The 25,343-nt window shown below is 49.0% G+C and overlaps 1 protein-coding gene across 3 annotated transcripts in view; it reads right to left on the reverse strand.

Annotated features, from left to right (window-relative positions):
- FAM193A (family with sequence similarity 193 member A) overlaps positions 1 to 25,343 on the reverse strand; it is a 174,113-nt gene that overhangs the window by 61,858 nt on the left and 86,912 nt on the right. For 2 of the 3 annotated variants that reach the window (XM_060013079.1, XM_060013077.1), the window contains exons 3-6: positions 13,696 to 13,841; positions 13,190 to 13,357; positions 9,915 to 10,149; positions 4,203 to 4,327 (exon numbers count right to left, since the gene is read on the reverse strand). In XM_060013079.1, the coding sequence (XP_059869062.1) occupies positions 4,203 to 4,327; positions 9,915 to 10,149; positions 13,190 to 13,357; positions 13,696 to 13,841 (674 nt within the window). The remainder of the gene's footprint in view (positions 1 to 4,202; positions 4,328 to 9,914; positions 10,150 to 13,189; positions 13,358 to 13,695; positions 13,842 to 25,343) is intronic. The other variant, XM_060013078.1, reaches the window with a different exon arrangement.

Consider the following 25,343-nt stretch of genomic DNA (forward strand, 5'->3'; position numbering starts at 1 on the left):
CGTTCCTTTTCCTAATACCTAAACGTGTCAACATTTGAACCAAAGCAATGGTGATAAAGACCTCATAACACAGAATTTCAAAATCAAAGGCCACGTTTATAATCGCTGACGAGCACAAAGATGACGCGCGGGCTTAATAATCGCTGCTGTTCACACGAAAGAACTGGAAGTGACCCGCTGGGATCAGTGATACCACACCAGACACGCCTTCTAACCACACACTAAGTTACACCTATGCGCTCACACTCAGACTCAGACACACATGCACTTACAGACACATGTTCTGAAATGGAGATGCTCCCATGTTAAGTGAGGAAAGGACTACGTCACCACGTGTAAAGATGCACATGTGTGGGAGGCGTGGACACTGGAAAAAATCTGGAAGCAGCACCCAGTTGTTTATGGTACCTACCTTACCTACCTCTTCAGGGTTTCCTTTGCTTTCAGAATTGTATTGCAATGACAATCTAATAATTTTATAATGAAAATAAACAACAGCGATTTAAAAACAAGAACTTTTCCATGGGTGCAGACACCTTCCTTTCCACCCTGGTGACCACTGCACAACGACGCACGTCGTGCGAATGGACTCATTCTTGCCGAAGCCGTCTACACCGGCTCCATCACTTCAAGGAGGGAGCACGCGGAAAACAAGGTCACTGAAAAGCTGTGCAGGAAAGCCCAGAGCCAGGAAAGGGCATGACGCGACCCACGTGGTGATGGGGCTGGCTCAGACACCGAGGTTGTCCCCAGGAAACAGAAGTCCTCAAGACCCAGAATCCAGGGCCTCTCGAGGCCCCCCTGGCTCCACCCAGCACGTGGGTGCCTCCAGGCCTGAGAGCACGGCAGCCCACGAGGCAGCAGTCTTCTCCTCAACCCCTGCCTCTGCAACCCTGCTTGTCACAAGCTGATTTCCACTCTTCGTGCAAACCCCACCTTGCCCGTTAGGCCACCCAGAAGACTGGGGTGGAGGCGGAGGGGACTCATGCTCTCCCCCGCTCCTGCCTGAGGTGAGAACCGCTCCCCTCCTGTCCTACGCGCAGACTCTACTTAGAGCCAGTGGAGGGCAAAGCAGCCGGGGGTCCTGGGACTTCTGTGGTGGGGCACTCAGAGCACAAGCTGTAGGCACAGGGCTGGAGTCCAGAGAGGAAACAGGGAGCTGCTAGACTGCAGAAAGTGTCCTCAGGGTCAACAGCATCAATGGGTCAGCAGACAGGTTACTACCTACATATTCACTCTGCAAACACATGACAGTTAACAGCTGGTAATATCTATTATGAATATTGTCTATGTGAAACAATAAGTGATAAGGAAAATGAGATAAAATCAGTTCAGGTATGTTTACTTACAAGCCTAATTAAACATTCCCCTAACAATGAATATATCAATATACTTAAAATAAAGACCAAATTGGGCAATAGCTACTAAAACCACCACAACAAATAAGGAGAGACAACGGGGCTCCTGGTCTTGCCAGAGGGATGGAAGCAGACTCGGACAGAGCTTCTGGTTTCACACGAACTCTCAGGCAGCACAGACAGTGAGTGGCCTGCTGGAGGACCCAGACCCTGGCATCGCTACACGACAAACGGAGCTGGTTCCTTAATGGGTAAGTTGTGAGGGAAAGTGGATAGGGGTGGGGCCTGCATGTTAAAGCATCTCAAAAGGCAGGGAGAAAAAGGGGCCAGGAGTGGGGGTCAGTGTTTAACGGTGACACAGTCTCCATCTGGGGTGACATCCAAGTTTTGGAAATAGTGGTGACAGTTGCCCAACGTTATAAATGTAATTAATGCTACTGAATTGTACACTTTAAACTAGTGAACTATATGGTGTGTGAATTCTATCTCAATAAAGCTGTTAAAAAGCAGAGAGACATAACTTTCCTAAATTAAGTCAGTTCCTTGAATGAAGTCAACCTTTGGGTAGATCATTTGTATTTAAAAAAAGAGAAAAAAAAAACGACAGCAAATAAAAATCAGGCAAGACTATGGAAATGCACATGAGTAATAAGAGAATAAAGAACGGGGGACTTCCCTGGCGGTCCAGTGGTCTAAGACTCCACGCTTCCACTGCAGGGAGCACACGTTTGATCCCTGGTCGGGAAGCTAAGATCCCGCATACCGGACAGTGTGGCCAAAAAAAACAAAAAGAGAGAGAATAAAGAAAGGGAATCACAGGATCGCTGTGCAAGACAACTGAGTGACAGCTCTGGGCGAGGCTCCTGGGCCCGGTGGGGCATGCAGACGGACTTGCTTCTAGGTGAGCACGCTGGGTTGGGGCTAAGGGATGTTCACCTGCTATCAATCCATTCAGCTTACATTTACTTTGTGTAGTTTTCTGTATCTGTATTTTACTTTATAATAAAGTTAAACAAAATGCAGGCCCAGAGACCAAGCGTCAGTGTTACGATACTCACAGCTATGGATTCTGTGTGCCACAGACACAGTTATCACTTTAGGGGTAGTGTTTGTATATAAGTTGTCACAAAATTTTTAGGAGTTGTTAACTAGGTATCTGTAAACTAGAAGTTCACATCTGAATTGTTCTTGGGTCCAACAAAGGTGTCCCCTGGGGAACTTGAAGGAATGGCTCCTTCTGGCGCCCCAGACTCCTGGGGAACGCCCTGCTTGCCTTCTCCCCAGCTTCCATCCCCATCTCTATGCACCCTGTCCCTCACCCGCTCCTGGGAGCAACTCTGCAGCTTGGCCCCAGGATTAACACTGAAGACTCTAAACCACTGCTGATCTTTGGAGACTGACCACCATTCACAACGAACAAGATGAGAAATCCAGAGCCAGGGCACAGGAAAAAGTGGGGTTCTACAACACGTTTCAGGTTTCTGCCACCCACCCATGGTTTGATGAGAGGCCCATCAAACTCCCTGGCTCACCAGAAAAAGAAAAAACAAGGCTAAATACCCTGGAATGCTGCTATAAGGACCCCCACCCCCCCCCGCCCACGCACACACAAGATGCACGTCTTTTTATAAGAAGTGCTCTTGCTGGATTTGAGCATCGTAACTGGGCACAATCTCCATGAGGGTCGCTCACGTCTCATGGAGACATGGACACTCGTACAGGACACGCATGTCTCTGTGCACCCACCATGGAACGTAACGGCGCTGTCGGAGTGGTGCGGGAGCTGCTGGAAGCAGGGTGCGGGCCACACCAGTAACTCTTTGTCCTGACCACCTTGGCCCCAGTCCTCCTTCCCCAGCTGCTTTTAAGGTTATTCTTGCTCTGGAGGTAAGGGTGAGAAGTGGGAATAGCTAGGACCCCTCAAATAGGACTTAGGAATACAGGAAACAAAGACTGGATTGAAACATGGATTTCAAAAGAAAAAAAAAATAGGTGACTATTGTGTAAGTTAACTACAACAATAATATATTGACGTAAAAATAATTCCCCTTCTTTGCGAATCTGGCCCAACCATATTTTGGTGTGGACCTTTAAATCAAGATGACTACAGTCTGTGCTGTTCTATGATGCGTCTACAGCCTGGGAATCTGTTCACAGGTGGTAAGCAGATGAGGAACAAAATGACCCGCTGCAGGGCTGAGGTAGCTCACACCTGGCTCTCTAGCACAGGGACAGCAGATCCAAGGAGGGGCCCAATTTGTCAAGCCACCTCGGAGCAAACACCCCCAGCTGCACTTTCCCCTTCCCCCTCACCAGGGCAAGCGACCTGAGGCTATACTTGGGACTCCGGGCTTGGCACACCTGATGAAGCCCCACGGAAGCTCTACAGCAGTAAGAAGAGCCCAAGCCATGAGCCACGATGTGGAGCGAATGCTTGAGAGACCTGACAGCGTGTCTAATACCTCCCCTAGCGCCCCAGAGCCCCTTAACACCACCAGCCCTCCCCCGGCCCCCCAAGTGCCCCAGCACAGACCACACCACAGCCACCTGGCAAAGCCTGGGACTTGTCAAGTGAACTGCTATGTTTACCGCAGCTTTTCCTTATTCAGGAGAAATCTGTGATGCTAAACCTTAGTAGCAATGATACTGGGTTTATTATTTTAAAGTTCAATCGTATTACTCTTTGGGTTTTGAGCTTTCAACCAAACTGTATTTTCCCCTAAGCCCGGTAATTTTCTGGCAAGAACTGCCCCTGCAGTGGCATTCAGGTGCGCACCTGCTGCACCCCAGGGACAGGAGCACGCCGTCACGCCAGCAGGACACATGCAGGTGAAGACCGAGTACCTGATCTGCGACACCAGTGCCGGCAGGCTGCTCTGGAGAAGTGGCTCCGAAAAGACCAGATCTTCAAAGAGGTGCTTATTGTGCAGCTCCCACGTAACCTGGAACTTTTTCAAGTGTTCATTTTCCTAGTGAGATAGATACACAGAAGATACATCCAATCAAAGACTGAAAAATTCCCAGAAGGGTTTCTCCCCCCGCCCCCAAACCCACATCCTCTGTCCAGGCCCAGAACATTCTGCTCATGAGGGGCTGCTACTCCCTGTGCATCCAGCCTCCCTTCCAAATGACTCGACACAAAACAAAGGGGTGGCGAGATGCACACAATGAGGGGACAGAAGAGAGAAACCAGCGTACACGGCCGGCAGCCACTTCTCATAGCCATGCCTCCCAAACGTACTGCAAGCCCTACCTCTCAAACAACTTGAGTAAACGCACACAAATCCTCTGATGCCGAAGGACAAGCACTTCCGCGCCTGTCTCGAGAAGTCTCCCGTTCTGACAGACACAGTAACTTCCCTGCTAGTGACAATGCGGGGAAGGTCAGCTCTTTCTTTCCCTGCTAAACATGGGCAACCTCATCAGTTACTTTCGACAACAACTTTTGAACATTTGGAAGCATTCTGGCCATCACAGCGAGTGACCTCCAGAGAGGACAGGGTGACCGGGGCAGACAGCGCCACGACCTCCCCACGTGCAGCGTTCATATTCAACAGCTCTGGCCGCAACCACGCGTGTGTGAACCCACACGTCCATCTGTCAGTCACACGTACACTACTCGTGGCGCATCACCTCGCACCTGGGGAAACATTCCTCACCTGAGTGACGGACGGTCTGGAGAGGCTTCACTGGGCATCACACTCCAGTCCCCTCTGAACAGGTGACGCATGCCGCCCCATGTACTGGTCTGTTCCTATTTACTGTGTAGCCCAACTGAGCTGAAATTATGACACCTGGAGACGTCAGGACACGATCTACACGTGGAGATCCCATTGCTCTGTGCCCTGATCACCAGTGGACGGAGGGGCTGAACGAGCAACTCAGGGTGAGCACACACCTGCAAGACGCTGCTGAGCACGTGTGCTCCTGCCCTACCATGCACGCACACCTGCTCTCGAGTTGTACGCAGCCCCCTGCCTGTACTCGAGACCCGCACAGAGACTCGGCAGGGCACCTATGGCATCTGCAGGAGGGCATCTATGGCACCTGCAGGAGGGCATCTATGGCAACTGCAGGAGGGCATCTATGGTACCTGCAGGAGGGCACCTATGGCATCTGCAGGAGGGCATCTATGGCATCTTCAGGAGGGCATCTATGGCACCTGCAGGAGGGCGTCTATGGCACCTGCAGGAGGGCGTCTATGGCACCTGCAGGAGGGCATCTATGGCACCTGCAGGAGGGCATCTGTGGCACCTGCAGGGAGCCTCAAGCCCTTGACTCTGGCAACGTTCCCAGTGCCTGTCCTCACTGCACGTTTAACCGAAACACCAGTGCCTCCCAGGTCTAAGTTTTATCATTCTTGTTTCACACGCAGCATCTCTCGGAGCAATTACGATACAGGAAAGCTGGGTGGGGCAGAAGACCAGGGCCTGGGAACCGAAAAACTAGGCCCAAGGCCTGGAATGAGGCCTGATTACAAGCACATAATTTTAAGAACGTGCTTGTAATGATGACATAGCCACCGAGGCAGTGAGGAAAGGACATGTGTCACACACTTCAGCAGAGGCCACTCTGCACAGGCGCTGTGCCAGCACGAGGACACAGAGACTAGCGCAGCAGGTCCCTGACTGCCGCGAGTCCCCAGGGGACAGAGGATTGGCGACGGTCTGATTTATGATTTGTCTCCATGACAAAGGAGCTAAGGCAGCAGCCAGACTAGGCCCTCAGCCAGATGACAGAGGGTCCAGGGAAGGCGTCCAGGAGAGCCGAGGGCCTGCCTGGTCTCCCCTGTCAATCTCTGGGACAGAGTCAACAGTCCCTGCCCGCCAGCCTGTGAGCAACCCTGGGCACTGAGTTACAATACTTGCAAGGGTGGGACCACAGCTCTGGATGTGGGCTCACATTAACTAAAGGTAATAAAGGTAAAGACCGATTTATGAGGAAGATGTTTGACATTTTTTATGAAATCTGAAAGTATACTTCCAGGTGAGTCATGCAAGAGAAACAGCAGACCCCAAGCTCGTTTCACAACCTCAGATCAACTTGGGACGACAACACATGCTAGTAGTGCGAGTACTTCCCGTGGGCCACCCTGAACTTGGTGCTGCCGTGCCCCATTCACAGGCCAGAAACAGTGTGCAGAGGCTGAGCAACATGCCCTGGGCCTGGGGGCACAGGGTGTGCGGGGGGGGGGGTGCTGCCACAGCTGCTACGAGAGACGAGACCCGGGGGTCGGCGGAGACTTGGTGCTGCCCCAGCCGCAGGCCAAAGAAAAAGCTCCCGGATGGCCTGAGCCTAGGCACGTCCACCCAAACCACTCTCACTTCTCACTTCACCTGCAGGGAGGTGCTTGGGGGTTGGAAGAAGAAAGAGGAAGTGTGTACAGTCAAGTCCTACAGCAGAGCTTGAGAAACAGCTGGAGAGCCAAGATTCTTCTGGCCTTGTAAATGGAAATTCAGATTTCACAATTCTTACAGCCTGGGAAGGCATTTCCTAGGTGAATGGAGGCCTAACTTTGGTCCCAGCTTTATTTCAGTGTGTACAACATTAGAAAACCTGTGGCTGGTTTGATGCCCAGGACACGAGCACATTTCCCAGGAAAGGCATGTGTTTGAAGACACCTCTCTACGCCCTGACATGGTCCGTGGCCCTGCGGCGGCAGGAGGGCCGGAGGGGCTGTCTCCAGAGAGGCTAAGGGAGTGAGCACAGCGTGAGCCGGCAAGTGTGCACGGCGAGGGGGCTTGCCGCTTCAGGGACAACTGACCCCACTTGTGGCCAAGCCCAAAATCCGAGCTCTCAAGCAAACATCAGAACTTTGGAAAACTTACATCTGCCACTGTGGCCTTGAAGCTTCTCCACATTTAAAGATCTTTCTGAGGAGGGTCACAGGGATGGTGACAAAGGCCATTTTTTATATTGAATATCGTGTTGCCTAACATGACACTGAATATCTTCAGCAAGATCTGTGCAGCTCACTCGGTGAACCAGTGTTTTCAAAATGACCGACGTCTGATGCTAGAAAACGACCTGAAGCGTGAGCCACACCAGTGGACTGTGACGGAACAGAGCCGGCTCAGCTCAGTGACCCGGTTTCAGGTTCTACACTGCAGCTAACCATTAAGAAGCACTGGGACTCCGGTGTATTCTCTCAAAGAAGAATTTCCACAACAAACTGAAAAGTCTATTAGACTATTCTTCCAAATACATATCTGTGGGAGGCCCAATTTTCTTCAAAAACTTCAACCAAAACAACCTATGAAGATACACGGAGCACAGAAGCAGATGTAAGAACACATATGTCCTCCGTTAAGCCACACTAAAGAGATGTGCAAACATGTAAACGGTGCCCCTCTTCTTACTAAACGTTTTGTTTTGGAAAACAGTTTTTTTATTTAGAGATATGCTGTCTATGTTATGCAATGAGCTGTTATTTTAAAAGTGATTTAATGAATATCTTTAAATTTCTCCGTTTTAATTTCACCACAGTAAATATTGATAGATAATATCTGCACAAACAAATGCTATTTGGGGCTCTCCGTTTTTAAACGGAAAGGCGTCCAAGTCCAAAAATGCTGAGACTCTGAGACACGGACTTGGAAGTTAAGCTCACCTCGGCTCTGTCAACTCCTACCCTGCTCAGATCACGGGGTAGACCCGGAAAGACGCTGTTATAAATCTGTGAACTGTTCTCAATCCGGTTTGAACACCCCAAACACAAAAAGAGATTTTTGAGATAACTGGGACATTTTTCTGAGCGCACAGAAATCACCATCAGTTTTCTCAGGTGTGACAACGGTACAGTGGTTACATGGGATGAAGTGAGCTCGCAGAGGGGATCTGCGTGTTGCCCAACTCACTGACTTCTAGGTTTGGGGGTTTTCACATCACATCAACAGCCCCCCACCCCTGCCAAGGTCACCCTAGGCACAGGCCCTTGCTGTCCCTCCTGTGGGCAGGGTCTCTCCTGCCCCCTCACAGAAGCTGTGATCATCTGTGGTCCCAGCATTATGTGCTGGACCTAGGCTGTACCTCCTTTCTCCCAGGACGAGAAGAAATCTTTGGAGGGAATGCTGGCTTCTGAGCACATGACTTTCTCAGGATTCCACCAGCTTTCGATTTGTTTTTCCCTCCAAGGCTTCTTGCCTTTCATGCCAACTCAGCAATGCGTTTTAAAAGGTTCTACCTTGATTTAGCCTGTGTTATCCAGAGTTCAGCTGTCTCCCCTGGAGGAAGGAAGGGTCCAGGTTACTGGTGTGGTGTCTCACTGGAAACCAAAGTGAGTATCTCCACGTGCAAAGCCAAGTGAAATAGATCACTGACCAAACAGCTGTATTCTGAGCTTAGAGCTTATGCTCAATAAGCACGGTTCAAATTATTTTCCGGTAGCTGAGTAAGATGGCGTGCACTCTAACCGGCCGAGGAGGGTGAGGCTGAGCTGGCCCTGGCTGGCTGGGGGGCAGCAGCAGCTCTCCGCACCGCTCTGTGCACCAGGCTCAGGCCAGTGATGGCACAGGGGAAGCGGCAGGGGAGCTGGACTTCTGGAGGACGGGGAGACATTCAGTGAGCCAGGGGCGGGTGCTGCTTGGGACGCCCGGGGGTCAGCCCCTCAGGCTCGGTGCTGAAGAGGGTAACCGCCCGCCCATGCATTCACCCGCTCATTTTCTCACGGTGGGTGCTTCCCTCGAGGTTTTCGGGACTCACTTGCAGGAACGGCAATGCTCTACTGAAGTGATGCCGCTTGAGGAGCTCTGTGAACCCCCCGAAACTACCTGCAAAATGGTTAATTTTTCTATCGAGGTCTATCAACTTTAGAGTCACATAAAGACCTTATGCTTAAAACCTTCGGAACCACTGGTTACTGCATTTGTTTCAAAATGCAGTTTTACCACTAAGAAAGCACCCAAAACCAGCCCAATGAACTCTCACTTAACAGTAAAATTTGAGTGATGATGAGAAACTCCACAGACTATTAGTAAGTCGAGAAAGCAAAGACGGCTTGTCCCTCTGTCCAGCCGGCAGGTGCGCCTGAGGCTGTCGAGGACCAGGCCCAGGAACTGAGTTTCTACCAGAGGCCTCCTTCCACCCCGCTGTGGTCATCTCCCTTCTGAGGCAGTCAGAGACCGCCCACAGGGGGTCAGCGTCTCACGTGGTTCTATGACCCTATCCTCAGTCCAGTGCTGGGCTGGTGAGTAGATCAGTAATGGTGAGCCGGGGGGCCGGACACAGGTGCCCTGCCGTCCCCCATGCTCTGCACTCCACCTGAGAACACAGCCCCCATCTGCAGAATTCACAGCACAGCCACTCCTCTGTCTCCTTCCTACTGTCACCCACTCCGGCCCTCACCTCACACGGTCCCCACACCGTGCCCCCAGGACCCAAGGTCCCCGAGCAGTATTTCCGCTTTCATCCAGCAGCCAAGTCCAGAGGGGAGAGAAAGAGGAGAGGAATCAGGCCCCCAGCCCCGCCTGCACATCTCGGAGGAGGGGAGGGGCGTGACGGGCCTCCAGACCCCCCGCTCCTGCCCCCCGTCCCGGGCAGGGGACATAGCCGACTCACCAGGGTGCCGAGGAAGGTGCTGATGGTGCGCGCCGCCTGGCACAGGGCACCGTACTCCTCGAGGAGCAGGGAGATGAACTGGTGCGCTTGCGGGGGGCCCTGCAGGGCGGACGGCGACTTCACCCTGGACGTGGCCGACAGCTGCCGCAGGAGCCGGACCTTCATCTCTAGCACGTACTCTCTGGCCTGCTGCTCCAGCCGCTGGTACAGCTGGTAGGGGTCCCGCTCGCAGAGCCTGCACAGGAGAGAGAGTCACCACTCGCCCGCAGGGGGACCCTGGGAGCCTGGGGGTGCCCACCTAACAACGACCGCCATCTTCTCGCAGTCAGCCTGCTTGACAGAGGGGGAACCCCCAGAGTCACTGGCCAAACAGCAGTGACCGGCGTCCACTGAGAGCTCGCTGTCAACCCCCAAGGCGACGCCGGGTCAGACGCGAAGCCACATGGCTGGGCGAGTCCCCGGACTCAGGCAGCCAGCAGGTAGCAGAGTGGACACAGCGGAGCCGCGCGGGGGCCACAGAACTGCCAAGCCCGGGAGACCCCAGCACTCATCTCTGACCGCTTATATGCGGACAGCGGAAAAGCCACGGCCCCCAGAGGTGACACCTGGCTGCAGCACGGGAGCGGGCTGCTCTTCCTTCTTCCTAGGAATTCAGTATCTGATCCAAATGGGCTGCTTCTACTATTTTCATAATCAGAAGAAACTTTACAGACAGTGTATCTCCTTTTAAATCATCCCACCAAAAGATACTAAAGGCGGTAAGAGAAAATGTGTAAGCTGAAGGTCAGAGACAACAAGTCAATACACGCCCCATCAGGCCACACAGCAACGATCATCTTCACGAATTTCTTCCCTAACTTGGAGAGCATCAACTTTTACAAACTTGTTCTATAGTAACTGGCATGACTATGTTTCAAGTGACCACTCGTTTCAGCTGTGCACTTCTGAGGAGCCTCCAGATGGAAACCTACATCCGATGAAGCGACAACCACAGCACCCGCCTGGAGCCCGTCACCAGGAGGAGCCGCTGTGACTTCCGCACCCACGCTGTACAATACATTAAGCTGTAGCTCCTGGATTTGGGTAGTGGATCCTTTCACCTCTGGGCACCACGCTGGGTCAAAAGAGAAGACTGTAAGTTGTCACCTATTCCACTTTTAAGTGACCACACTACCTAGGTTGTAAAAGACAAGAGCCGAGTGAAAATGGAACTTGTGTAGCCTTACAAAAAACGTGGCCAGAGAAACAGTAAGAACCGATGGGACTCCCACTGTGGTGAGTCTACTTCACACAGATATATTGACTTTCTAGCTTAGCATGACAATCATAATTTTAATTACCAGTACAGCAACTGTTCTCTGAAACAGAAGGTATTTCATCTCTTAAAGGAAAGTCACAGAAGACTCAAAATGACACAGGGACAATCGAACTTACAAGGAGACTGGATGCCTCCTTCTTGGTTCTCTTCGCCTGCTGGAATTAGACATGCGTTGCATTTTATTTCTTTGTCCATTTCTGTATCTTATAAATTTAATGACTTGACCACATGGTACTTTTGCAAGTAGACTTGTAAAAAGCGCTATGGCCGAGGGGCAGGAAGATGAAGATGCTGTGGAAGCTCACCCAGCTGTGCGTCCAACAAGCACTGGGCCCAGGCGGCTGTGTCAAAGCCACAGCAGGAAGACGCCAGGAGGACAAACTCTCAGGCCGCTGGGTGCTCGGAGCACACACATACAGAGCGTAATTCCAGGCAGTGGCGGCAGTAACACGATCAAAAAGAAGGGAAGGGTTGAGAAAGAATGATGCGGGAGGCCCCTCGGAGTTTAGGTCAGGTGGTCTCTTTGAGATGGTGACTCTGAAGTCTAAAGTGAAGGATGGAAGGGAGGAAAAAGAACCCTGAGCAAGGAAGAACATTCCAGACCGAGCGAAGAGAAGAAACCAGCAGGTCTGTGGAGGACGGCACGAGAGCCAGTGTGGCTGAACGCAGTGATGATGTGCGGAAATGGGGGGCGGTGGGAGGGGGAGGCAGAGCGGCAGGATGCCAAGGGCCACGGAAAGGGGCAAAGGAGAATCGCCGCCAGCTGTCAGGTCCTAGACACGGCCTTTACAGACGGCCCTTCCCGGTGTGTGCTGGCGTTCAGACAAGAGAAGGGTCCTTAGACATGGAGACGAGGAAAAGCGTAGGACGTGGAAAACATGTGGAAAACACGCGACATATATATACCTGGACCTCAAATGGCGGCGTGGAATGTTTCCATTCTTAACGGTGTGTTTCGTTACTAGAATACTGCTGTTTCCCAAACCTCTCTGCCGTAACGTCCCATCTGAACAATCGTTTACTGAGCATTTCCTTCCAACCGTCTCTGATTTTACTCTGGCCTCTTCCGAAGCATTCACAAGCTGTGAAGCTCCGAGTGTGACATGCAGGTTATATGTGCGTTCCTAATATTCACTAGGAAAGCTAACTTCTAAAAAAGGCACACACCACCCAGAGCCGTTTCACGTAGTCAAACCCTAGACACACCGGCCGAATCACTAACTAGTTAATACAGCCCATAGCCAGTCACCACCCCCATCTCCAGGAGGAACTCTACAGTACAGCGAACAAGAGGTTACAGAACCCCAAAGGGGCTGCATTCAAAACATGAAAAAAGGACCAAAATGAGAATCAGTTCATGGAACGTCTCGCTCAAATTTACTGCTTTTATTGGGAACATCTCCAAACAGAGGAAACAAATGGTACAAACTCTAAGGAAGAATAAAAATTACACCCACTTCAAACTCTGTGCTGTCACTGAGCACAAGGTCCCCGCCTGCGCGAGCGCCCTGCCGGGAGTCCCGCCCAGTGAGGAGCACCTGTGTGAACCGGCCTGTGACAAATGGCTCTCCATCCGCCACCGGACCTCACGGGGCCTGGGTTTCCTCATCTCCTAAGCGGCATAACTGCCTCTCCTCCGCGGGGCAATAGAGCAGGAGTGCCTGAGAAAGTGCTCAGCGCCATCGCGGGCACAGCAAGTGCCCAGAAGGAGTCTTACTGTCAGCCTCAACACTAAGGAAGGAGACAAGTACGTTCGCTTTCATTACACAGGTAATAAGCCTTCCATCAGAATGAGAATCTGAGAGTTCACCCAGCCCGTCTGCTGCAGGCCTGCCACGTGCCCGGGGCCGAGCTCGCGGGACAAGCTCTCCCAACCCCGAGAAGGGAGTCCCCCCGAGCAGAGGGGAAGCCCGGGTGGGCGGCTGGTGGGGGAGGGCCGCGCCTGGGCAACACGCACCTGTCCACGAGCTCCTTCACCCCCTCCTTGTCGGGCACCAGAGACTGGTCCTGGTCGTCCGCCAGCGGGGTGCCCGCCTGCCGGTAGATGCAGCGGACTGTGTAGCGCACTTCCGACCAGTAGTTCTGCAGCTGCTGAGGTTCCCGCTCCGCCTCTGCCGAAATCTCCCTGAGGACAAACGCCCACAGGACCGGCGCCATCAGCCCCGGCACAGCCCCCAGGGCCCTTGGCTGTAAAGGCTCCCGTGGGCCCTGGTCCGCCTCGGCCGAGCCGGGACCCGAGACCAGTCAGGACCCGCGCGTCTGGCTCCTCTTCCCAGGCCTCTGGCAGCGGCAGTGACGGCCTCCCCAGCCTCCAAGTCGGAGGCATCCATCGACCTGAGACCCTAACTGTTTCGGGGAGGCTCCCGCCCTCTGTGAGGACGTGCCTCCTCCCACCAGTCGTCAAGGGCAGCAATGAAGGAGGACCCCACCCCCCGCAGGCGGAGGGCCCCCCCATACCCGTACCTGCGCTCGCTGCAGGCCTCGCAGGCGCACGCGGTGTCCGAGGGGGCGGCTGTGGGTAACGGCTGAGCGCCCAGGGTGAGCCTCCCGCCACCAGCCTCGGGCTGCGAGCTGCCGAGCGGGGAGTGAAGAAGGAAGTCTTGACCCTGCTTTAGAGAAAAGAGAACAGACTCATTATGAGTAATGCTCACGGCCCAAATTCGTTACTAAGTATTCAGGACAATGCCTTTTAGAAAAAATGGAAAACCTACACATCAAAAAGAAAATATTTCAGCCGACACTACATAGGAAACTTTCTCTCTGACACCCAAGAATTTTGTCTGGAACCGATTATTTTTCTACCTTCTGATAGTCACATCATAACCCCACGAGGACGGTCCATGAATCTCCTTCACACATTAAAAAAGAGCGATTCTACTCCCAGTGCCCTAACTGGTACCTGCAACCACCATCCCGGGGGACGCCGCTCGGCAGAAACCTGAGCCTCTGCCCCACAACGTCCAAGAGGAGGTGGGCTCAGACCCTGCCACCCCGCGGCCGCCATGGAGATCACGACCCCTCACCTCCCCCTGCCTAAGAACATGGTCCCACGACCCGCACAGCCGCCACCTGGTCCCTCGGGGACGCAGGCTCCAGGTTTAGGGCTGAGGACCCACACACAGTGCAGGAAGGTGCTTGCACGTCCCCCCAGGGCTCGTGAGCAGGGCAGCCAGCTCCGGCCAGCGCCCCAGTGGCCTGAAGAGAAGGGCCAAGTCACAGGAAAGGCTCCTGAAGGGAGGACAGCATCGCTCCTCCTCCCGTCACCGTCAGGTCAAGTGCAAAGGCTCTGAGACAAGCCCGGCTCAGCCCTCAGCTGGGTGCCAACGCCCCCGCCTGCGGCCCCACCCCATCCACTGCTGGATGAAGCGCAAGAAAGTCCTCCAGTGGAGGGGCTGGGAGCAGGGGAGCCACTCCCAAGCTGCGGGTAGGGCTTGCGCCATCATTAAAGAACACCCCCAGCCCGAAAACGTTCCTGCTGGGTGAGCGGACCCCGGAGTTACACCGGGGGCAGAGCGGGGACGGGGGTGTCACACAGTCCCCAGCAGGCAGTCAGTGCAAGGGCTCGACTGAGGCCTAGGAAAACCTCGACAGGGCCTCCTATGGGCAAGAGCCACCTGCCATGGACGACCTGTGAGGACCGCAGGGCCTGGGCACCAGAGGGGACCACAGGGAGACCAGCAAAGAACGGAAGAGTGGGGGGCGGGGGTGGCAAGGGGAAGGCCGCAGGACAGGCACCGCTGCCCTCCAGCCCCGCAACATGCCCTTGGGTGACGCCGACGTCACTCATGGAAGCTGGGGGAGAAGCTCTGAACCAGATGAGACACTTGTGTTTTCTGCAGATGGGACATGCATTCCTGACAATGAGACAATGCGGATTCTAACTGTGCCTGGAGAGGCCACGGGTCTGACGGACAAGTCAGCGAGGGGCAGGAACGGGCGGTCAGACGAGACGGGTCTGAGGCGGTGGTGGAGGAAGCAGGCTGCTCCCCGAGAGCAGCGAGGCCGCGCGCCCTACCTCCACCCCCCACGCACCCACACTCCACCCCACCCACGTGTCCAGCCCAGCCGAGGCCACTGTCACCCACCCCAGGCCTGGATACCACAGTGCTACAGCCGCCTTGCACACCGAGGGTCCGTTCTCCAAGCAGCGGCCAGAGTGGTGTTTAACGCACGAATGAGACCACACAGATCCCTGCAAAGACCCGCCCACACCATCTGAACAGACTCTCATGTCTTCCCGCTGTCTTCAAGGTTGGCCAGGACCAACGTCTGCTTTTATTTCACTGCACTTGCTCCCTTCACCCAGAGGGCTAATCTACTAAGCCTTTGAATGGCTTCCGACAAAAGAAGAATTCTCTCCATCAATCACGCCTCAGCTAAAAGATACCTACTCAGGGGGGCTGGCTGAACCAGTTCTCAATTCTTGCGTCTCAGCTCCAAACCCACCACCTTCTGCCCTGCAAACACTGCTCCTCTGCTGTGGTCGGCACCTGGCCTCTTCGGCAGAGGCCTCCCTCCTGGTCCCCGGCTGCAGTGGCCCACTCCTACCACTCGGAGGCCGAGGGACCAGGTGCAGCCCCTGCTCCGGCGAGCCCGCCGGCCGCTGCTCCAGCCTCCCAGCAGCCCCTCTGCTCCAAGCGTGTCCTCGAGCCCTCCCCTGACCCCGAGTGGCTGCTCCCTGGATGCACCACGACTGTATCCTTAGAGCTCCCTTCTCGGGTCTGGGCATGGGTCTCCCGTCACTAGCTCACCACCCTCCACATTCAAGTGACCCTGTTCACATCCGTGGTGTGCTGCCGCCTCCTGACCTTGGTCACCCTGGCTAATGTCTGACATCACAAACTGCTATCTGAATTCCTGGGGTTTTCCTGTTTTAGACCTGTCTTCACCACAAGAAGATCAGTTCCGTGAGAGCAGGACCCGTTCTGACCCTCCTGCCACTGCACACGAGCACCAGCGACGCTGCCTGGTACCCTGGGCAGACTCGGAGCAGCGGCCAAGAACCTGAAAAACCTTTCCTACTGACATGGGAGGAAGCTTCAGACCTTTCAAAACAGGGCGCGTGGCTACCATATGGTAAATCCTTAAACGTGTCACCTCACGGTGCACATCTTACATTTAACTTCAGTTACTGTGTTATGCCCAAGTCCAACACAGTTTAAAAGAATACAACACAAAATCCAACACTTCAACAATGTGAAATATACAACGTCCAGCATCGAATAACAAAGCCAAGAGGCAGGAAAGTACAACACATAACCAGGAGGGGAACCAATCCACAGAAACAGACCCCAAATGACAGAGACGATGCGACCAACAGACAAGGACCTGGAACTGGAGACTATGAATAAACTCCATATGCTCATGAAAGCAGAGGAAAACAAACATGGTGAGCTGAGAGACCAAAGATGCAAAAATACGCAAATGGAACTTCTGGAGATGAAAAATAAAAAGTATCTTGAAAGAAAAAATACATGAGATAGACTTAAGAGCAGATTACACCCAGCGGAATATCAATAAACCTGAAGACAAGTAATACAAATAAATATCCAAAATGAAGCACAGCGAGAAACAGGATTGAGAAAAACAAAGCATTTGTAAGACAAAATCAAGATGTCTAACACACAGGTAATTGTGTCCCAGGAAAAAAGGGGCTAAATCATTGAGGATTTCCCAAATTTGATGAAACTGTAAGCTAACATATCTTAAAAGCTCCTGCAATCCCAAGCACAGTAAACCAAAGCTAACAACCAAGTCACACAGAGCAAAACTGTTAAACACCAGTGAGAAGTACACAGCTGAGAAGCAGGCAGAGGAAATCACCCCTTCGGTCTACAGGAGCAAAGAGAAGAACAACAACGCCACTTCGCATTAGAAACAGGTTGGGCAGCAAAGACTTGACCTACAGCCTAGAATTCTGAACGAAAGTAACAGTTAAAAATGAGGGCAAAATAAAAGCTCTCAGTCAGACAAACAGAGGCTTCCCTGCAGGACAAGAAATGTTAAAGGCAGTTCCAGTTAAATGGCCCCAAGTGGAGATGTGGGGCTACACATGATGAAGATGTGGGCCAAAGACCCCTCTCATTTGTAAACTCTTTTAAAAAGATAACTAACCTGGGGGGGTGGGGTGGGTGGGGAGAGGGATAAATTAGGAGTTTGGGATTAGTGGATACAAACTACTATATATAAAATAGATAAAAAACAAGGTCCTACTGCATAGCACAGGGAACTATATTCAATATCCTGCAATAAACCATAATGGAAAAGAATATGAAAAAAGAATATGTATGTATAACTGACTCACCTTTGCTGTACACGAGAAACTAACACAACACTGTAAATCAACTCTACCTCAAAAATAAGAGAGAGACTAAGCAAACTATGATCAGAATGATGGAATACTCTGCAGCCATTAAAATATGTATAGAGTCTATACAGAGATATGAAAAAAGCAAGTTAACTATTTAAAGCAAAAATAATAAAAATCTATGGTAAAGTTTACAAGAGATATGCAAAAAATATATGACTACACTAACACAAAAAACGGTGGTGCTCTGAGTACAATATTGAAAGGTTCTTACACTACATATTAAGTACATAATATTCTTTGAAAGTAGAGGCTGAAAAATTGAAGATATATACTGTAAACTCTAGAACCATTAAAAATTATGAAACAAGGTGATATAGGTAATAAGCCAAGAGGAGGTAAAACAGGGTCATAAAAATATTTGGGGACTTTCCTGGTGGTCCAGGGGTAAAGAATGCATCTCAAAATGCAGGGGACGCGGGTTCGACCCCTGGTCAGGGAACTAAGATCTCACATGCCACGGGGCAACTAAGCCCACGTGCCATAACTACTGAGGCCACGCACCTCCACTAGAGAACCCATGTGCCGCAACTATAGAGCCCACACGCCCTAGAGCCTGCACGCCACAACTAGAGAAGAGAAAACCTGCACACTACAACTAGAGAGAAGCCCATGTGCCTCAACGAAGATCCTGCATGCTGCAACTAAGACCCGATGCAGCTAAAAATAAATAAATAACAAATCTTAAAAAGAAAGAAAGAAAGAAAGAAAAATATTCAATTAATCCAAAAGAAAAGACGGAAAAGAAGAACAGCAAACAACAGATGGGAAAAATAGGGGGGAAAAAAAAGCAAGATGGTATATTTAAATCCAAACTATCAATAATTACATTAAATGGAAATAAATATTCCAATTGTTAGCAGAGATGGTCAGACTGGATTAGAAAGCAAGAGCCACTATGTTTTCTACAGGAGATTACAAAGACACAAATAGGTTGAAAATAAAGGTTAGGAGACAAATTCCATGCAAGCACTAACCAAAAAAAGCTGGGTGGTATTAGCATCAGCAAAAGTTGGCTTCAGAACAAGGAATACTGGCACCAGTGAAGGGGACGATGAATATGATGATGATAAAATAATAATGACAACGAGACTGATTCAACAAGAAGCAATAACAATGCTAAACGGGTAAGCACTCTAATAACAGAGCTCAAAATACGTGAGGCAGGAATTAAAAGGATAAATGTAAAAGTCCACAATTACGTCTGGAAATTTCAACACTCCTTTCAATTACTGGACTAGACGGAAACATCAGAAAGGGTGTCAACGTGACCACCACCGTCAACCAATCTGATCTAACACTCACAGTACACTCTTCCCAACAACAGCAGAACACAAATTCTTTCAAGTGCACATGGAACATTAACCAAGACTGAACACAAAACAAATGTCAACACGTTAAAAAAAATTCAATCATATTAAGTACGTTCTCTGCTTACAATGATAATAGTAATAAAAAGGTCAAAAGGTACAAACTTCCATTTATAAAATAAATTATGTCAAGAGGATCTAATGTACAGCATGGTAACTGTGTTAATAATGCTCTACTGCATATCTGAAAGGTGTTAAGAGAGTGTATCTTAAAAGTCCTCATCACACACAAAAAAACTGTTTTTGTAACTATGTATGATGACGGACGTTAAGTAGACTTACTGCAGTGATCATTTTGCAATCTATACAAATACTGAATCATTATGTTGTACACCTGCAACTAATAGAATGTTGTATGTCAATTATACCTTAATTCTGGGAACTCCCTAGTGATCCAGTGGTTAGGACTCAGCACTTTCACTGCCAGGGCCCAGGTTTGATCCCTGGTCGGGAAACTAAGATCCCGCAAGCTGTGTGGCACAGCCAAATTAAAAAATACATATATATACATATACCTTAATTTAAAAAGATATCTAGAAAACACACCAAATTATAAGGAAGTTTAAAAACACACTTCTAAATAACCCATGGGTCAAAGGATAAATCATGCTAAGAGTAAGTATAAAATATTTTGAACAGAATGAAAAACACAACATATCGAAATTTGTGGGATGCAGCTAAAGGAATGCTTAGATAGAATTGTCGGGAATAAAACACATATCAGAAAAGAAGAAAGATCTCAAATCAATGATGTAAACTTCTACCTTAAGAAACCAAGAGGGCTTCCCTGGTGGTGCAGTGGTTGAGAGTCCGCCTGCCGATGCAGGGGACATGGGTTTGTGCCCTGGTCCGGGAAGATCCCACATGCCGCGGAGCGGCTGCGCCCGTGAGCCATGGCCTGCGCGTCCGGAGCCTGTGCTCCGCAACGGGAGAGGCCACAGCAGTGAGAGGCCCGTGTACCGCAAAAAAAACCAACAAACAAACAAACAAACAAACAAAAAAACAAAAGAATAAATTAAGTATAAAGTAGAAAGAAAGAAAGAATAAACCTAAGAGCAGAAATTAACAAAATAGAAAATGGAAAATCAAACCAAAATGTGGTTCTTTTCCCTTTTATTGAAAAGATCAATGAAAATGATAAACCTCTAGCCAGGCTATCAGGGAGAAAAAGAGACAAAAACAAAACCCAAACAACCGATATCAGGAATGAAAGGGAGGGCACACAATCACTACAGATCCTGTGATAAATTTAAAAATAACAAGGGAATATTCTGAACAACTTCACACCAATATATTTGACATAAAAAGGGCGAATTTCTTTCTCTCCCCAGTTTTACTGAGATACAACTGACATGTATCACTGTATATGTTTAAAATGTACAGCAAAACGACTTGACTTGCATATACTGTGAAATGATTATGCAAATTTCTTTAAAGACAAAAATTAACAAAGCTCACTCATGAAGAAAGACAATCTTTACTAACTAAACTGGACTCACAGTTCAAAACCTTCCCAATAATGCCAATTCTAGGTCAAGAGAGCTTCACTGGTGAATTCTACCAAACATTTAAGGCAGAAATAATACCAATTCTATGCAAACTTTTCCAGAAAATTAAAGAAGAGAGAATACTTCCCAGCTCATTCTAAAAGGCAAATATTACCCTGACACCAAAACCACACAAAGATATTGTCAGACAAGAAACTTAGAGACTAATATCCTTCATGAACACAGATGCAATAATCTTTAGCAAAACAGTAGCAAATCCAATACAGCAATCTATAAAAAAGATAATACACCATAACCAAGCGTGGATTATCCCAGGAATGCAAGGTTCATTCAACATTTCAAAATTCACCATGATTAATTTTGTTAACAAACTAAAAAAGAAAAGCTCTATGATCATCTTAATAGATGTAGGAAGAGAATTTGTCAAAATTAAATATCCATTCATGATAACTCTCAGCAAACTAAAAACAGAAGTAAACTTTTTCAACCTGATCTATACTTAATGGTGAAAAACTAAATGCTTTCCCCTTAACACTGGGAACAGGGAAGGATGTCTGCTCACACCACTTCTATTCAACATCATACTGATGGCTCCAGCCAACGGAATAACGAAGAAGAAAAAAAAAGACATGCAGATTGGAAATGAAAAAACACATTATTTTTAGATGATGTGATCAACTACGTAGAAAACCCTACAGAGTCTACCAAAAGACCACTAGAATTAATAAATGAATCTTGGGACTTCCCTGGTGGTCCAGTGGTTAAGAATCTGCCTTCCAATGCAGGGGACACAAGTTCAATCCCTGGTTGGAGAACTAAGATCCCACATGCCGCGGGGCAATGAAGCCCAGGCGCCACCAACTACTGAGCCCACGCACCACAACTAGACAGCCCGCATGCCACAAACTACAACTCTGCAACTAAGCCCGTGCGCCATGACTACAGAGCCCACGCGCTCTGGAGCCCGCGTGCCACAACTAGAGAGAAGCCCACGTGCCGCAACAAAAGATCCCGTGTGCCGCAACTAAGACCCAATGCCGTCAACAAATAAATAAATAAATAAATGATTTTAAAAATAAATGAATCTTCACAGGATATAAGGTCAATATACAAAAAACAGTTACACTTCTATAGACTAGCAATAAATGATTGGACACTGAAATTTTTTTACAAGTACTATTTAAAATAGCAAGAAAAAGATGAAATGCTTTGGAAATGTTTCAATACGCTGTTTGTAAAGCCTACATATTGAAGACTACAAAACTACTCTAAGAATAAACTTAAAAACTAAATAAATGAAAAGTCATATCATGTTCATGGACTGGGAGACTCAATATTACTTTGATGTCATTTCTCCCCAAATTGGTCTACAGACTCAACACAGTGCCAGTTAAAATCTCAGTGGGTTTTTCTGTAGAAACTGGCAAGATGATTTTAAACTTTATATGGGAATGCAAAGGACCTAGAACAGCCAAACACTTTTTAAGAAGAACAAAGCTTGAGGATCTTTACTACCTAATTTCATAACTTACTATAAAAAGCTTCAGGAATCAGGACAGTATGGTACTGGCAAAAGCATGGGTACACACGTAGAGTGGAAGTCCAGAAGTAGACCCATACATACAGCATCAACTGATTTTTGACAGAGATGCCAAGGTATTTCAATGAGGAAAAACAGCATTTTCAACAATAGTTCTTGAACAACTTCATGCCCATATACAAGGATGAACCTCAACCCTTACTTCACAAAAGATACAAAACTTCACTCAAAATGGATCAAGAATCAAACGCAGAAGCTCAAACTGTAAGACATCTAGAAAAAAACACAAGGCAAAAAAATCTTTATAAACTTTGGGTAGCAAAGATTTCTTATACAGAACACAAAAAGCCCAAATCATTTAAAAATTGATGAACTGGACTTGACCAAAATTAAAATTTTTTGATGTTCAAAACACAGTGTTATTGGGACTTCCCTGGTAGTTCAGTGGGTAAGACTCCACGCTCACAATGCAGGGGGTCTGGGTTCGATCCCTGGTCAGGGAACTAGAGCCCGCATGCATGCAGCAACTAAGAAGCCCGCATGCCGCAACTAAAGGATCCCGCATGCCGCAACAAAGATCCCACGTGCCACAAGACCCAGCACACCCAAAACAAATGAATAAATAAATATTAAAAACAACAACAACAACAGTGTTAATGTAATGAAAAGGCAAACCACACTGGGAGAAAATGTCTGAGAAACATACCTGATAAAAGGCTTGTATTCAGAATATATAAAGATTTCTGGCAACTCAACAGTAAGACAAACCACCCAATTAAAAATATGCAAAAGGTTTGAACAGTCACTTCACTAAAGAGACAGAAAATAAGCACATGAAAAGATGCTCAACAAGTCATTAAGAAAATGCAATTTAAAACCATAATGAGATAACACTACGAGCCATTATCAGACTGGCCATAATTAAAGGCTATCAATATCCAACCTTGGTGAGGATGGAAATACAAAGGAGAAGTCTCATACGCGGCTGGGAAACAGTATAAGCGTTTTGGAAAACAGCATGAGAGGTCCTTATAATGTTAGTCACACACTTACCCACAACCTAGCAATTCCACTCCTAGGTATTTACCAAAGAGAAATGAACTCTGTCCAAACAAAGACTTGTACTCACATGTCACCAGCAGCTTTATTCATGATAGCCCAAACGAGGAAACACCACTGTCCCTCTATTGGTGAGTGGATAAACTGTGGTTCATCCGTACAGCGGAATACTGCTCAGAAATCATTAACTACTGATACATGCAAGAACATGATAAGACTTACAAGCATTACATTAAGCTAAAAAAGGCAAAGACTACCATTCAGATTATCTTTCTGTGAGGCTGACTCAAGTTCTGCCCTCTTGATCTGACAATTCGTGGTAGCAGTGACCCATTTTATTAGCACAACCACTTTCATGAGGTTCATTACAAAGGAATTTTATATGTTTGCATTATGAACCAAGACTCAACAGAGCAAACATTCGAGATAAGGACGACTGTTAACAAACTCTTAAATGGTTGGTTTCAATTGGAACTACATGCCTTTGATTAGAACTGTGGTCATGGTAACTATTAAGAGAACCTGGCTACTTAGTGTAAAACGCAAGACTTACATTTTAACAATATATAGGTGAACACAGACACAAATGCTAATGTCCACAACCAAAAGCCTTTATACATCAGTCAACCCTGAAAACAGGAAAGTAGAATATTAATTTGTTAAGTAGTCATCCTTGTGGCAGGATGCCTGAGGGCTACACAGGCCCCTTTAAAGAAAAAACAGGGACTTCCCTGGTGGAGCAGTGGTTAATAATCCACCTCCCAATGCAGGGGACACGGGTTTGATCCCTGGTCCGGGAAGATCCCACATGCCGCGGAGCAACTAAGCCCGTGCGCCACAACTACTGAGCCTGCGCTCTAGAGTCCACGAGCCACAACTACTGAGCCCGCGTGCCTAGAGCCCGTGCTCCGCAACAAGAGAAGCCACCCCAATGGGAAGCCCACGCACCACAACAAAGAGTAGACCCCGCTCGCCGCAACTAGAGAAAGCCCGCGCACAGCAACAAAGACCCAACGCAGCCATAAATAAATAAACAAATAAATAAATAAAATAATAAATAAATAAAAGAAAAAATAATTCTCCAGAGTACCATCTCCCACTCCCCCACACCAGACTTAAAACTATTTTCGTTGCTTAAACAAACACAAATGTAAAATGCAACATAATTTATGTTTTTAAGGCCTTTTTATAACTATAAAAAACCAAGCTGGTCTACAACTTAAATACAAAACCCCCTGAAAATCATTAAAATTCAAATTAACGTTATTTTAAAGACACAGATGGGGGAATTCCCTGGCGGTGGTCCAATGGTTAGCGCTCGGCACGCTCACTGCTGAGAGCTGGTTCAATCCCTGGTCAGGGAAATTAAGATCCCACAAGCCTCACAGCAGGGCCAAAAAAGAAAGAAAGAAAAAAAAGGATGATTCGTTGAAACCAAATTGCTAAATTCAACACAGCCTGGTTCTGACAACTAAGTGCAGGCAGGCTCTCCTGAGTGGGTCTCTGCACAATGTCTCCACCATCCCACCTCTTTGCCTGTCTGAATTTCTCCTGCACAGAGCGGGTCACACCTTTGATGGGTCTTTGCTTGGCTTCAGCAGAGAATGTGAATATCAAGACAACTGCTGCTGCTGCCTCAGTAAGCCTGAAAAGCAGTGCACCCAGGCCCACGGAAGTCAGGGGCAGAGCCTGCCACACGATCTGAGCATGCCTGCCCCATTTTCAGAATACAAGCCGTCGGAGAACTCACAGATCAGGAACACACGTCCACAGCCCCAACAAGGTGTGAACTCTACTGTACAGGAAGCATACTGTAAACATTCTTAAGTCCTGAAACATTACCTGTGGATACAAATCAAAGGAAGGCTCGGTCCTTCATTCAAAAATCATTCCCAGGTACCTGCTCTGTGCCAGGCCTGTGTAGACACCCCGAGATGGGTGAGACAGGAACCAGGGCAAAGGAGCTGCAGTAGAAACTCGGCGTGGGGTTAGGGGGTGCCAGCAGGTCGGAAGGGCTGAGGCGCATGCCGGCGGTAAAGGGTAAGTGACTCTGCTCTCAGTTACCCTGGGGCCAGGCCTCTGCTGAGCCTGTTCAGCCGAGCCGCCCTGCCTGGCTCTCTCTCCAACACCGGACGCTGCTGAGGGGGAAGGTCCTTGCCGATGGGCAGTGATGTCTCCACCTTCAACAAGCACCTCAGGCTGTCCAGCAACCCGGATGCCCCGCCAGCTCACTGTTCTCACTGAAACCTTACCCACTCCCTTGCTCC

The sequence above is a fragment of the Delphinus delphis genome, chromosome 5 (genome assembly GCF_949987515.2).
Source record: "Delphinus delphis chromosome 5, mDelDel1.2, whole genome shotgun sequence".
Lineage (NCBI taxonomy): Eukaryota > Metazoa > Chordata > Mammalia > Artiodactyla > Delphinidae > Delphinus > Delphinus delphis.